Raw genomic sequence first — 13,955 nt, forward strand, 5'->3', positions numbered from 1 at the left:
GCTGGCTCACGGAAGCCTTGTAACCAGGTGGAGGTGATAACTTACAAGTCATTAACGAATGGCCTCCAGGCAGCTAGTACCATTGATCTTGACCAGAAAAGGTATTGTGTTGAGGGAGGTTATGGAAAGTGACGTGCCTAGGTAGTCCGTAGGCCTGGCGGGTGATGGGTGGTGGTGGATGGAAAATGTCCCGGTGGAGAGGCAGGAAAGAATTGAGGTGGATGCACGGGTGAGGTACAGGTGGTTGTAGCGCTATCCGCACTGAATCACCCCCAAAAGAAGTCGGTCGCTTTTGCCTGAGGCATGACCTGCCCTCTCGAGAGCCTATTTGGTTCGCAGAGGCCAAGGTGAATGAGCGAATGGGAGAAGAGGATGAATGTGGGGCTCCCAGCCTCAGAGGTTGCACACGCCGTCGCGAGCGGGCAGGCAGTTCCAAGAGTTCACCGAGATTCGGAACCCCGCTGGCACCTACCACACCTCACCGCTGCCGTCTCTCTTCCCCACTTTGGAGGTCGCAACTCCGGTAGCGTCTAAGGTTGTAGACAAAGGTCTCCGAAACCTTTATTGCTGTTGCAAATCCAAGTTCGAGGACTTAGGTGCCTACTTGCCGTTTTTGTATGTCATGGCATTTGAGGTTGTCTTTGTAGTCTCGAGGAAGTTGGCAGATCCTACCTAATGCTAGGCTTTGCGAGGGAATTTGATCAACGGTTGGCTGTGATCTTTTGTGTGAAGTCAACAACTGCAAGTCACAAGTGTCAGATCCAGCATCAACAAACCTATTTCAAGGGCGTCTCTTGTGTCGTATTAATGACGAGGAAGCTTTCAAATGCCATGCCACTTCGCGTAAGGCATCCTGTCGTTGCATAAGTACCTTCCATAGTTCCGGGTCTGCCATGTAAGACTCTAGTCGCTTTCTCATGCCTTGTACAACTGGTCAAATATTCGCCTGTAGTAGTAGATTATCTTCATCTCTACTCAATAGTGATACAGGCCATGTCTTAACAGCTTCCTGCCCGTACGCTGAGTCTGTCAAATTCCATCATCGGCGCTGAATTCCTGTTTCTATACGACAGGCGCCGCAACACATGGTCTGCCATCTTTTCATTGAGGGCGCCTAATTATGTCAAGCCAGGCACGAGGAAAATAGATTGTGGTAATATGCCCTTGTCTTCTATTCGCCAGCTTCGTCTGTAACTGGCTACATTCACCAGGTGAAGTCACGTGAGAGCTTAGCAACGGTAAGGTACCTCCAAGATGCGGACAGCGCACTTAGTTCCAGACAGGCCAGCGAAGGCTGTGCAGTTTCGCGGCGGATTCCAGCATGAAGATTCCGGGATTATGAAAATAAAACAATGGCTTTTTATACCTCCGAGATGAGTCTGTGGAGCTTGCCATTTTCTGGATCTACGAGACTTCTCACCTGGGAACAACTACCTGACACCTCGCGCAGTTATCCAGAGGTCTGTCTTATGAAGGAAACAGGTAGCGATGATGGACATATGGCAAGTTGAGGTGGCTCAGCAAGGTCCAACTAAGCAAGACCTCTCCCAAGGCTGATGAGTCCCATAGGGAATTCTCAGTGGATGACAAAGAACGACTGAGAGGACAAGGTATGGTAATGTATTAATCCACCTCTTTGGACCAAAAGCAATTGGTAAGTAACAAAGCGGAGACTGACTGCCTCGGTGGGATCCGTCGACCAACCTTCAGCGCGAAAGATAAACATGGACTCAGCCTTCTTGCAAAGATGTGCACAAGTGTGTTTCCAGCCAATGTTGTCAACATTACATCTGCAGGGGACGTTCCAGACCTTGTGTTTGGCCTCATCAGGACCGTGATGTCAGGTGCTCTGGAAGTAGCGACCAAGTACTTTTTCGCTTTGTGGTTGAATACAAAGTGACACACAAAACACCTGGTAACCCTCACTGGCGGGGTAGTTGGCAGGCGGTAGGGTAGGGGAAATGCCCCGCCAAAACTTGACCAATTCACGCACTTACAACCAGTGACGGCACGCACAAATTAGCTGACCGCTGTATTTCGCTGCCATAGCCGTGCGTTTCTCTCTCTCGTCTCTGCCCCCTTTGCAACAACCTGGAAACACCAAATTCTTTTTCCCTTCCTTACCCAAGAAGGCCAGGTCGCGACGCCTCGACAATACTCGCCGTTTCTCCGGTCCTGTTGCTTTCCAGTTTCTCTACCTTTCTCCAGTACCGTCTACAGACTCTACATCACTCCGATCGCCTGCAGAGGGACCCCCCTCTTTATTCACTTATTTTTTGATTTTTCGAACCTGCGCAAAAAAATCTTGCCCCACCATCCCATCGCCAACCCCGCCTCGATCCGTCGGGCACCACCATCACCATGTCTGACAAACTCACCCGTGTCGCTATCGTCAACAGCGACAAGTGCAAGCCCAAGAAGTGTCGCCAGGAGTGCAAGAAGGCCTGTCCCGTCGTCCGCTCCGGAAAGCTCTGCATCGAAGTCACCCCCGAGTCCCGCATCGCCTTCCTCTCCGAGTCACTATGCATCGGTTGTGGTATCTGCCCCAAGAAGTGCCCCTTCAGCGCCATCACCATCATCAACTTGCCCACGAACCTTGAGAGCCAAGTCACCCACCGCTATTCCGCCAACAGCTTCAAGCTTCACCGTCTTCCCATGCCCCGTCCTGGCAACGTTCTGGGTCTTGTTGGAACCAACGGTATCGGAAAGAGTACCGCTCTGAAGATTCTCAGTGGAAAGCTCAAGCCCAACTTGGGTCGCTACGACAACCCGCCCGACTGGGAGGATGTCATCAAGTACTTCCGTGGTTCTGAACTGCAAAGTAAGTCATCCTTGATTTGGGATAATATGCTCCCCAAATACTAACTCGTTGCTCTCAAGACTATTTCACCAAGCTTCTTGAGGATGACCTCAAGGCCGTTGTCAAGCCTCAGTATGTCGACCAGATCCCTCGCGCCGTCAAGGGCCCTCAGAAGAGCGTCAGAGCCTTGATCGATGCTGTGAGCAGCTTGGGAAACAAGCAGGAGGTCTGCGATACTTTGGAGCTCAACCACATTATGGATCGTGAGATCAACCAATTGTCTGGTGGAGAGTTGCAGCGTTTCGCCATTGGTACCGTCTGTGTCCGCAAGGCCGACGTTTACATGTTCGACGAGCCCTCTTCATACCTCGATGTCAAGCAGAGACTGGCTGCTGCCCGTGTCATTCGCTCTCTTCTCCGCGACGACGACTACGTCATTGTCGTCGAGCACGACTTGTCAGTCTTGGACTACCTCTCCGACTTCATCTGCGTTCTTTACGGTCGCCCCGCCGTCTACGGTGTCGTCACCCTGCCGCAGTCCGTCCGTGAAGGTATCAACATCTTCCTCGACGGTCACATCCCTACCGAGAACTTGCGTTTCCGCGACGAGTCTCTTACCTTCAAGATGTCCGAGGGTGCTGATGAGTTCATGAACGACAAGTCCCGTGCCTTCAAGTACCCCAAGATGCAGAAGACCATGGGTGACTTCAAACTGAGCATCGAGTCTGGTGACTTCACCGACTCCGAGATCATTGTCATGATGGGAGAGAACGGAACCGGAAAGACCACCTTCTGCCGTCTCCTCGCTGGCGCTCTCAAGCCCGACACCAAGGCTGCCGTACCAGAGATGAAGATTAGCATGAAGCCCCAGACCATCACCCCCAAGTTCGAGGGTACCGTCCGCCAGCTCTTCTTCAAGAAGATCAGAGCCTCCTTCCTGTCGCCCCAATTCCAGACCGATGTCGTCAAGCCCCTGAAGCTCGATGACTTCATTGATCAGGAGGTGAAGAACTTGTCCGGTGGTGAACTTCAGCGTGTCGCCATTGTCCTTGCTCTCGGTATGCCCGCCGACATTTACCTCATCGACGAGCCCTCCGCCTACCTCGATTCCGAGCAGCGTATCATTGCCTCCCGCGTCATCAAGCGCTTCATCATGCACGCCAAGAAGACCGCCTTCATCGTCGAGCACGATTTCATCATGGCCACCTACCTCGCCGACCGCGTCATCGTCTTTGACGGAAAGCCCGGTATCGACGCCCGCGCCAACAAACCCGAGTCTCTCCTTACTGGTTGCAACACTTTCCTGAAGAACCTCGACGTTTCTTTCCGCCGCGATCCCACCAACTACCGCCCTCGTATCAACAAGGGCAACTCCCAGCTCGATCAGGAGCAGAAGGCCAACGGCAACTACGTAAGTCGAATGACCGTGTGCCACCTTGACACTGACAGCATGACTAACACGTTTTATAGTTCTTCCTGGACGACAGCGACAAGACGAGTTAAAGAGGGCATCTACACAGATGTTTTCCCTCGTCACGATGCATTCGACTCAGGCGTTAAGGGCGTTCAAAAGGGGCATAAGCGGCAACCGGGGAGGCGCGCTTCCGGTGGTCAGGATCATGGTTTCGGTTTAGAGGAGGCGAGCGCGTCCGAGGACGACGCCGATGGTGACGGATAACAACGGCGACGGCAGTCTATCCCCCCGTTGCCTGGTCCTATGGAGATGAAACATTGGGTGTGCGTGTGACTGAGTCCCCACTGGGTTTGGATGTGTCAAGGTCGCTTTGCAGAGCCACGCTTATTATTTTGTTGGCTGCACATTCATTTGGGACACGGCCGGACTCCATAGATTGAGGGGCAACGGATGAAGCAGGGTGACTGCCGTCAGTCTCTACCACGATTTTGTGGCGAGAGACTTTCGTAAATATGGTTGAGCATGCCAAAAGGCACACGTATCTTGAGAACAGACGACAAGCAATACAAAAAAAGACCGTTGTTATTGAAGCAAATGTTCTTTTCTTTTTTATTGTGAATGCTTCGACAATGACTACTTCGACAAGAATATACGCACCTACGGTAAGAATGAGACGGAGAAGAAAAAAAATTACATACTAGCTAAAAGAAATTTCCTCCGGGAAAGGAACGAACCCATCGACGTAAAATTTGATCATCCAACGCCGATTGGTCGCGAGGGCCAATGTGTTGACGGGTACGTAGGAGGCCGTCCGCAATGCGAAGGCCGCGGTGCGGAGGGAACGAATACCAATAAGTCTGTATGCGCTGCGGTCATCAGGCTCTCAGTGACGGCTGGTGATTTCGATACGTACTCGAAAGTCACTCTCCGCGGTCCGTCAAGGGTCCCCGAGGTTTGTAGACGCAGGTCACATCTAATCCTCCTCAATCTCGCCCTCTTCAGACCCAGAGTGGACCGCCGCGTCATCTTTATCCTTCGCGGCAATGTCCTTGACAGGCTCCTTTTCCTTGATGTCCTTGACGTCCTTTGGGGCAGCTGCCGCCGGCGGTGGAGTCCTGTTCTTGTGACGTGTAGTATCACGTTGGGGGGTACGCTCACGGGGTGTCTTCTCTCTCCTCACTCTCTGCAGTATTGTCAGCAATCTGACTCGGGCGTGATAGACTAGCCAATCCGTCGTACCTTGGAGTCCCTTGAATCCCGTCGGTCCTCCTCATCCTCCTCGCGGCGGCGTCGGGATCCAGACGGGCGCTCATCCCCATAAGGGAGCTCGTCGTAGGATCCAATGCGGCGTCGGTACAACCTCTCCCGCTCTTCCTCTCTATCCCTTCTCTCGCGATCATAGTGGCTGTCGTCGTCGCGGCGAGAGCGATGACGGTCGTAATCGCGGTCGCGATCGCGCTCACGGTCTCTATCCCGTTCGCGTTCCCGCTCGCGACGCGGGGGAGGTGACAAACGACGCTCACGTTCGGTCGAGAGCAGACTCTCCGCCATGGTTGATTTGCGGTGGTTGCGCTCACGCTCAGCAATAGCTTTCCGCCTGTCCGCCTCGTAGGCGTCCACCTCCGGGCTGCGACTTCGCCTGGTAGCACGGCCACTGCTGCGATGAGATCGCTCACCTCTGGATCTGGGTCTCTCACGGTACATGTCACGTTCGCTGGAATCGCGACCACGTCTGCGGCGGCGATCGCGGTCGGCCTCTTCTTCCTTCTCGCGGAGTCTCCTCACGTATCGATCAAAGGTGGCGACGCGAGCATCTTCCGATGTGACAGCCTGGAACGCGGGCGTATCCGTAAGGCGAGCCTTGACCTTCTCGTACGTGTCATCCAGGGTAATAGGGGGATCCATACGCTTCATGTACGCCCGGAGATCATCAGCCGCTCTTCGCTGCTGGCGTTCAGACTGTCTCTCATCGTCGGACCTCTTCAGAGATCTCTTTTCCTTGGCCTGTTGCGCACACGTTAGCCTCTGTCGAAGTCCCACGCTGGAGTTGCGTTTTCGACTTACGCGTTCGAAGAGAACCATCAAGATATCACGGTCAATGTTAGCAGTTCGTCGACTCTTCTTCATAACGGCATGGAATTCTTCGAACGTGGTCTGGGGAGTGATATCAAATCGCTCGTCCTATAACGTATTAGCAAGCTGGAGGACAATGAGACCAAGGTCAACTTACGTCAATGACATCGTATACATCGTTCCTAGCGCCACGCATTGATTTCTCCTCTTCTTCGACGAGATCCCAGAAAAGTTCCTGGGGAGCTGAGCCACTCTGGCCGAGAATGGCCTTGTATCGGTCGTCGTTTTCGATGAGGGAGTAGATCTGGCGCCACTTCGTGCTGGCATTGATCTTGCCGTCTTTCCTGAGCTCAGTGAGGAGGGAGATGAAGCCGTCACGAGCCTTACGCTCTTTGCGGAACTTCTTGTTCTTTTGCTCCTGCTTAGAGTCGTTGAACGCGCGCTCCAAAGCCTTCATGTGGTTTTGGAACACAATCAGAATGTCAAACTTGCTCAGGGTCTTGTACTTCTCATCATTTTGGAAGGGCGTCGTGGACGAAATGAGGCTGTGCGCATCGGACCAGCGCGTATAGGGCTCCAGGTTGAGCTTCGGGAGGAGGTCAATGAGCCCGTCCATGGCCGTCTTGCGCATAGTGGCCTGCGTCTCCATGTGGTTCTTCTTGAGGTCAACTCTGTACTCCTCAAAGAGCTGACGACGCTCGGCCTCGTTATCGGTGGACCTAAAGATAGTCTCGCCCTCGATCATGGGGCGCGCAGTCTTCCATCTCGTGTAGTGCTTGATCTCCGGATGGCGCTTCAGCATAGTCTCGAAGTCAGTACGCAACTTGGTCAGTCTCTCCGCTGCGCGCTCTTTGTCTTGGACAATCATGTCATGGCAGTACTTCTCGAAGGCTGCTTTGCGATCCTTGGGGTCCTTGATAGCCCTGTACTGAGGGTCCTTTGCGATGGTTCGCAAGGTCTGCTCCCAGGTCCAGTCCGTCTGAACGCCGCTGCGTTTGAGGAGCTTGGTGAAGGCGGCCTCTGCCTCTTCCTGCGTGGCGAATTCGGGCTCGTTACTTGCGGGCACGAAGGCCTTGGCCGTCGCGTCGTTGCCGAATGTCAGCTGGCGCGACTCGTGGAAGGTATCGCGGTGGTCGCGGTATGAATCGTAACGGTCATTGTTGTACCTGTCAGAAGGCGCTCCTCGATCATATGGTGCAGCCCTCTCAGCCCTACTCCTGTTAGTTGGCAATTGGCACTAGGTCAAGGTATGTACATACGCAGGCGTACTCGGGCCGCTGTTGGCGCCCAAAGCCTTCTTGTAGGCCTCGGGCATCTCCCAGGAGCTTGACTTCGTCTCGGTGTTGTACCAGTACTTGCGACCCCCTTCCGCGGTATACTCCTTCCATGGCTGATTCGCAAGTGCCCTCTGTGACCAATTAGCAGCTAATCCTACTCATCCCGGGGAGTGCTCGTACTTCGGCCGGAGACATCATATCCTCAGGCTTGGTCCATTGCGTAACCTTGGTGGCCGCATTGTAGTAGTAGGCTCGGCCGTCTGGCGTGCGATGCTCCTGCCACGCCGGAGGCTGGCCATATGGGCTGCCAGATCCGTTCATGATGATGATGCCGTCTATCGATTGGAGATTTCGTAGATGTCGAGGTGTACTCGTGGGGTTTGCCAGTCGACTGTGAGCAAAGCGGCGATGCGTGGACGCTTTGTACGGCGAGTCAACGTGGAGGATCAAGCAGGTCGTCGCGCGGAGGGGAACGCGAAGAGATGCTACGAATATTTGCGACCGCCGGAATGAGCAATTTGGCGCTTGGTGCACGGACCGGGGTAGCTCGGTGGTTCCGCTCTCCAGTCTAACTTCAATCTGAACTTACCTTAAGTAAGCCAGCGGGCAGCCAGGGGACAGCTCCCACACCGTGTTAGAGACACTCAACTTCTCACTGTCCTTCATGCGACTCAACTCATTGGACCTCTCACCGAACCTCTCTCGAACTGCATGTACTTTCTCAGACTGAGTAACACTCATTTACGATACTTCTTTTTTCCTAGCGGACTCAGGCATCGGGTTCAAGGTTTCCTCTGGGGAGAAACGCCGTGAGCTCGCTAAGCGTTTGGTATAAGTTCCCTTGATTTGGCAAACAGAAGGACACCGTTGTGAAACTGTCCTTGGTGTCTTCTATCCATCCTGTATATATGGGTGGTTGAGATGAGCTCTGATATTTGATGCCACAAACATAGCTCAACATGGCTATAGACGATCAAATTCGGGACCCCGCCGGAGTGGCCGAGTTCATCGAGAATGCATTCCTCACATATTTCATTCCCGAAGCAACAAATCTCGACCTCGAGAAAGCGTTTCAAGGCGTTGACGACACTAAAGCGCTCTTTGATTCTATCAAGCGGAGGGACACACTATTCTTCGGTATATCTTCAACTGTTGCGTATTTATATTTACATCATCTAATATCTACCAGATGAGACTATTGACGTGCTACTCGTCCTGAGAGCCCCTCTCATGGACGAAAAGGCACTACGATCACACTTCAGCCGCTTGGTCGTCTCAGTAGAGGCCCAAATCGTCAACAGCCACGCTTCTGACAGGGAAAAGCCATCGACAGATGTCATCTTCCAGGGAACCGTCGAGGATACCTCGGACCCATTCATCGTCGTCGACGAACCGGAGGAGGAAGACTCCGCGTCAGACTCTAACGAAAAGGACGAGAACGCCGTCGCCCCTATAGATAGGCGAAAGAAGGAACCACACATCTATGCCGTCTGGAAGCTCCCCGTCTTCCTCGCGCGGCCACGCATCCGCCTGCAAGGCCCCTTTGCGACCTTCACAGCCTCCGCCGGCCTCAGACCGGCCTCCGTGGCGGGCTCTGGCTCGGCCACCCCTCTCTCACCCAACTTCCGCACCAACGGCGGCGCCGGCTACCTCCAGTCCGGCATGCCCTCAGGCTTGAACCTCCTCGAACCCTTCGCCAACGATCCGGGCCTCGGCGGTGTAGTCCCACGTCTCTCTGCCCTCCGCGTCTCCCGCGTTGCCCCCGTGACCCAAGCCAAAGACACATCTCGGCCTTTGCGCTGCCTCTCCCAGCTTCGGACGCGCATCTTCCCCGCCGTGCACACCCGCGTCCGCTTCTCCCGCCCAAACACCATGCCCACCTCGCCGGCCCTCATCGCCCTCTTAGAGGTGGACTTCACCCAGTACTTCGACTGCCCCATCGAGCTCACCAGTATAGCCCTCTCCGTCGCCGACGGCGGCGTCGTAGACGACCTCAGCTCCCCGGCGGGCCTCACCCTGCCCATGACCTGCGTATCTCACGACCACGTCACTTTCCTCTACCGCCTGTCGCCGCAACAGCTCGACCTCCCCTCCAAGAACCCCAACCGCGATCTCGACATCCACATCGAAGCCGTCGTGCAGAGAAATCCCGGCATCTGCTGCCCGCGTCTGAGCATGACCTGGACCACCACCCTCGACTTCACTCTCCCCGTCAACCCAGGCTTCAACGCGGCAATGCAGCCAATGCAACCCATCCAACGCTCCCACCGCCCCTCCCAGCTCTCCATCTCCGGCATCGAGGCAGCCCAGTCCCTCGTCGCCCCGGCCGTCATGCGCCCGGACTCCCTGCCCGCGCTCGAGGCCGCCACGCGCACCGTCGAGGCGCCCCTCCCGGAACTCGGCATCACCATGACCTTCTGCGGCCCCACGGAGCCCATCTACGCGGGCGAGGAGTTCTCCTGGACAGTCTACGTCGTCAACCGCAGCGTCGAAAAGATCAACCCGGCCGTGACGCCGCGCAAGCTCGCCCTTGTGGCGCTCTCGAAACGTCGGCGCAACGAGGTGCGGCTCATGCGGCCCCCCTCGACGAGCGGAGGAGGCAAGACGGCCGCGGACGCAAAGGAGCTCGCGGATGCGGTGCTGGACGAGAATGTTCTGCACGCTATGCAGCGCAACTCGGTGGTCGATGCAACCGAGGTCGTTTGCCTCACTGCCGACACGAGAGTCGGACCGCTGGCACCCGGGGCGTGTCACGTCGTGGAACTCAAGTTTCTGCCCCTGAAGGAGGGCCTTGTCAACATTGAAGCCGTCAGGGTAATCGATTTGAGCTCGCAGGAGCACGTGGACGTTAGAGAACTTCCCATCATGTTTGTAGAAAAGCGACCATTGACAGAGGTATCTGCAGCCGCAGTGACAGAGTAGCAAAACAAGGATGAGCAGAAGACGGACGAGTGAGTGTAATGAGTGTTTGGGTGCTGATAGACAGCACTTCGCTCTCTGAACCCTTAATATACTACCACCAAAACACCTTCAAGAACGATGCAATCCCAGATGCAAACCCCTTGGCTCCAAAGATGCTATGCTATGCCGTGTTCCTCAACTGTATTCCATGCGTCCCATTCCATGATCCCAAATAGTCCAAACCCTTGGGTATCCGTATGCTTGAAAGTTCATATACGCCATATCAATGCAGCCCACAAAATATCATTAAAAGTCGTCAAAGTCGTCTTCCCACCCAAGTCGTGCATAAATCGACTTTGGTTTCTCCTCCTCTGGTGGTGGAGGCGGCGCAAGTGATGATCTGCGCATTGGAGTTGCCGCCACCTCGTCTCCCAGCACGTCCACCGTCCGTTGTTTGCATGGTGTTGCCGGCAGGCCAATGTCTGGCGATGGTGACCGCATAGGCTCATGTCTCGACCTGATCGCACTCCCCGGCACGCTTAAATGCTGAGCTCTCGCAGGCTTCCTTGCCATCAAGGGCGACGAAGGCGGGATTCCGGCCTCGTGCCCTCCACGCTTGATAGGTGTGGCCTGTATGGCAGATGATGGAGTGCTGCCCATAATATCGATATGGCCCCTCCGTGGTCCCGTGGAGGGGACTCTCGATGCGCTGGATGGCGGAATACTCGACATCGGAATGAACAGATTATTTGCGCCCTGTGACTCTCTGCTCAAGGCATCGCGGAAGCGATGTGTAGCAGGTGTGACCTTGACCTGTACCGATTCAAATAGTGGATGTCGGGTCGGCGGTTTCTTGGACTCTGCGCCAGGGATTAGCATATTACCTCCAAAAAACTTTGAGGTATCAAAAATTACTCTTAATCGAAGAAAGGCCCCCGGAAACCCGCTTCGCCGCATCCTCAACGATGGCCTTGCCAGCTAGGTCACGATTAGGTTTCCGAATGGCGGTGATGGCATCCTTCAACTCGGCTTCCACCAGAGCCTTCTTCTGTGCCTTGACGTCTTGGACCTTGACGTCATCCAGGGCCGTCATGCTTTGACTCCTGGAAAGTAGACCCGTCCGGTCTTTGGGCGAATTTCGATCGAGCTCGCTGTTTTCACGCTTGAAGGCGGGAATATTGGCCGAGGTTGCAGATCTCAACAACGCAATGGCGTTACCGGGACCTCTGGAAATACTGCGCCGGGACTGCTCCTTGAAAAGAGCCTTTTCTATGTTGTTCTTCGACAAGGGCTTGACAGGACGCTTCGCAGCAGCTCCCGGCTTCGTGCTGGGCTTAGTCGAAAAAGGCTTGGCCTTGGGCTTTGGCGGAGCAATGATGACGGGTCCTCCAAGTTTACGGTTGATGGAATCGCAGATCTCAGGCAACCGAGCAGCGAAGCTGGTGATGTTAGCTAAGTAGAGCCTGTATGATGAATGCAAACTTACAAAGGCATAATGATGTCAGTACAGAAGTCCTTTAGGGGGTCTGCAGACGCCCGCAAGGCTGGATCCCCACCGTTCGCCGCAGTAACTTGAGAACCCTCTAACAGTCTCAACTCATCAGAAGCAGTGGACTGCCAAATGGTGAGACGATCGGCGTGAACGTCCACCAAGACGGGGAAATTGTGTTTGCTGCGCTTCTTCGGCTGAGCTTCTGCTGCCTTCTCGCCATCCCCCTCGCCCGACAGACCAGGTAGTTGGCTCTCCCCCTCTGCCTCGGCTGTACGCAGAGGCTCTAGGGCCAGGATTTCCAAAATCAATATCATCTGTAACTGCGTCTCGCGGGTCCTCAGGAGGGAAACATGGGACTTGATCTGTGCTGGTGTGACGGTCATGTCCTCGTCGCTGAATTCCGGCTTGTTCGAGCCCCACCAGGCGCGCACATGCTCGTCTTCGCCCGAGTACATGCCGTCCTTGCCCAGCTTCATTTTCTTCGTCTTCCTTCGCTTCGACTTGCTACCTTCGTCGGAACTATCAATGTGTGTCTTCATTTTCGAAATTAGATCGGGTATCGCTTCGCGGTACTTTTTGTCGATTTGGACTGTTGTCATGACGAGACTCTTCAGGAACTCTATGAGGTCATTCATATCCATTGTGCCGTCGCAATCGAGATGAAATGCGGCGCGGGCTCGAGATAGCGGTCCCTTTGCAAAGTACGCAAGAGATCCCTACATCTCCATGTCAGCTGAGGCTTCTTTACCGCAGGACAGAACGGTAAACTAACCATTGACTTGTAAAGTGCCTCGGTATATTGTGTCCTAATGGTGTCCATGATGTCACCAGCAGTTTGCTGCGTGGTAGGCTCGGGAACGGGCTGTGGTGTCGGTTCAACTGCGTCCAGATGTGTTTCGATCCACTCGGTGGGCTCAGGCTTCGGCTCGACCGTCTGGACCAGCCCGCTTGGCGTTTGCGGTCGTGAGAAGTCGTCGTTAGACCCCGTCCGCTTCTCTGCTCTCGTCTCGTCGAATGTTGACACCGATTGCGAGCGGCCTCTCTTCCTCACAATAGACTGCTGCAGCGCCTCGATCGCCAGTCTCTTCTCCTTGTGTCCTCTGTGCAAGGCGGCTGTTGTCAATGGCATAGTCTGGCCTTGCTGAGACTCCCTTGCTTCTTCTGCAAGCCGCAAGCGTGTGACATGCTTCCCGACCACCGTCGCCTTCTCGGACAGGGCCAGTAAGTCCACCCAAGGTCCAAGTTTACAGACTGTATAGAGGTTGGTTCCAAAGGCTGTAGCACGTTCGAGCGCGTAGATTGACTTGGAGGCTTCGTTGCGCGCTAGGAGCAGGCTCGGCCTCTCGGCGACTCGGTCTTCGAGATCAAGAATCTTGACTAGGGACTCGTAAAGGCGGCTGGAAGGAAGGTCGCCATGTGGTGAAAAGAGGTCGAGGCTCGACAGCGGAAGGTCTTCTCGGGGAAGCAGCATGAGCGGCTGCAGCGTGCATGGCTTCGTGACGGTGGTGGTAGGATGCACCTAGGTAACGCGTCAGCTATTGACGGACATTGCCTGGCGCGCTGAGACACCTACCTTGAGAACAATTGCAGCCTTCAGCAAGTCCTCCATGGCATGGGAGATACTGCGCTTCCTCTGCGCCGTCGCAGGCGGCGGCAATTCATGTTTGGAGTTCAGAGATCCGTCAGAGCTTGGCGTAAGGATTCCCGATCTTTGACGCGACGCGTCTGAGGGCGGGAACAGCCTGGAGGAAGACATAGAATCATAGGGAGAGGAAGCAGTGAATCGAACTTGAAAATACAGACTGGTCTTCAAGGAAACATAAAGTTCAAGTCAAGTGCCAATCCCACGTACGAACAACGGGTGGAGGGGTGAGTGAAATTGCGGGCGACACTCTAAGTGACATGGGTTGAACGACGGAACGCGACAAAGTGATTTGGAGCTCGGAATGATCGAATGGCGTCACGCGTCAGTGATTTAGCGCACCGTCCAGCGTGTTG

The 13,955-nt window shown here is 54.7% G+C and overlaps 4 protein-coding genes across 4 annotated transcripts; 2 read left to right on the top strand and 2 right to left on the bottom strand.

Moving 5' to 3' along the window:
- The first annotated feature begins 2,825 nt into the window (after positions 1-2,825).
- Positions 2,826-4,602, top strand: BDZ83DRAFT_17649 (ATP-binding cassette sub-family e member 1). The gene has a single exon (XM_060501497.1). It carries the CDS (start codon positions 3,057-3,059, stop codon positions 4,476-4,478), a length of 1,422 nt encoding a protein of 473 aa, XP_060361273.1. The 5' UTR covers positions 2,826-3,056; the 3' UTR covers positions 4,479-4,602.
- A 188-nt stretch (positions 4,603-4,790) lies between these two features.
- BDZ83DRAFT_632728 (uncharacterized protein) lies at positions 4,791-8,172 on the bottom strand. Its single transcript, XM_060508992.1, has 6 exons — positions 7,745-8,172; positions 7,547-7,695; positions 6,445-7,498; positions 6,279-6,395; positions 5,454-6,218; positions 4,791-5,397 (listed from the first exon to the last, which is right to left on the bottom strand). Exons 1-6 carry the CDS (start codon positions 7,883-7,885, stop codon positions 5,188-5,190), a joined length of 2,436 nt encoding a protein of 811 aa, XP_060361274.1. The 5' UTR covers positions 7,886-8,172; the 3' UTR covers positions 4,791-5,187.
- A 351-nt stretch (positions 8,173-8,523) lies between these two features.
- On the top strand, positions 8,524-10,486 carry BDZ83DRAFT_585776 (TRAPP trafficking subunit Trs65-domain-containing protein; the record flags this gene model as incomplete). The annotated part of the gene is made up of 2 exons (XM_060505873.1): positions 8,524-8,701; positions 8,754-10,486. 2 exons carry the CDS (start codon positions 8,524-8,526, stop codon positions 10,484-10,486), a joined length of 1,911 nt encoding a protein of 636 aa, XP_060361275.1.
- A 142-nt stretch (positions 10,487-10,628) lies between these two features.
- On the bottom strand, positions 10,629-13,605 carry BDZ83DRAFT_17709 (DNA replication regulator SLD3-domain-containing protein). The gene is made up of 4 exons (XM_060501501.1): positions 12,730-13,605; positions 11,952-12,673; positions 11,381-11,904; positions 10,629-11,325 (listed from the first exon to the last, which is right to left on the bottom strand). The coding sequence occupies exons 1-4, from the start codon at positions 13,426-13,428 to the stop codon at positions 10,772-10,774; spliced, it is 2,499 nt and encodes an 832-aa protein (XP_060361276.1). The 5' UTR covers positions 13,429-13,605; the 3' UTR covers positions 10,629-10,771.
- Positions 13,606-13,955: the final 350 nt, after the last annotated feature.

The sequence above is a fragment of the Colletotrichum acutatum genome (genome assembly GCF_030867785.1).
Source record: "Colletotrichum acutatum strain CBS 112980 chromosome Unknown BDZ83scaffold_100, whole genome shotgun sequence".
NCBI classification, from domain to species: domain Eukaryota; kingdom Fungi; phylum Ascomycota; class Sordariomycetes; order Glomerellales; family Glomerellaceae; genus Colletotrichum; species Colletotrichum acutatum.

Excerpts from the sequence above, each read along its gene's own strand:
- BDZ83DRAFT_17649 (XM_060501497.1), top strand. The coding sequence starts at position 3,057 with ATGGATCGTGAGATCAACCAATTGTCTGGTGGAGAGTTGCAGCGTTTC.
- BDZ83DRAFT_17709 (XM_060501501.1), bottom strand. The coding sequence starts at position 13,428 with ATGCTGCTTCCCCGAGAAGACCTTCCGCTGTCGAGCCTCGACCTCTTT. Across the intron at positions 12,674-12,729 it reads AGGCACTTTACAAGTCAATG|GGATCTCTTGCGTACTTTGC; the intron begins GTTAGTTTACCG and ends ATGGAGATGTAG. Across the intron at positions 11,326-11,380 it reads GGGCCTTTCTTCGATTAAGA|AGTCCAAGAAACCGCCGACC; the intron begins GTAATTTTTGAT and ends TCCCTGGCGCAG.
- BDZ83DRAFT_632728 (XM_060508992.1), bottom strand. The coding sequence starts at position 7,885 with ATGAACGGATCTGGCAGCCCATATGGCCAGCCTCCGGCGTGGCAGGAG. Across the intron at positions 7,499-7,546 it reads AGCGGCCCGAGTACGCCTGC|GGCTGAGAGGGCTGCACCAT; the intron begins GTATGTACATAC and ends TAACAGGAGTAG. Across the intron at positions 6,219-6,278 it reads TGATGGTTCTCTTCGAACGC|GCCAAGGAAAAGAGATCTCT; the intron begins GTAAGTCGAAAA and ends TGTGCGCAACAG.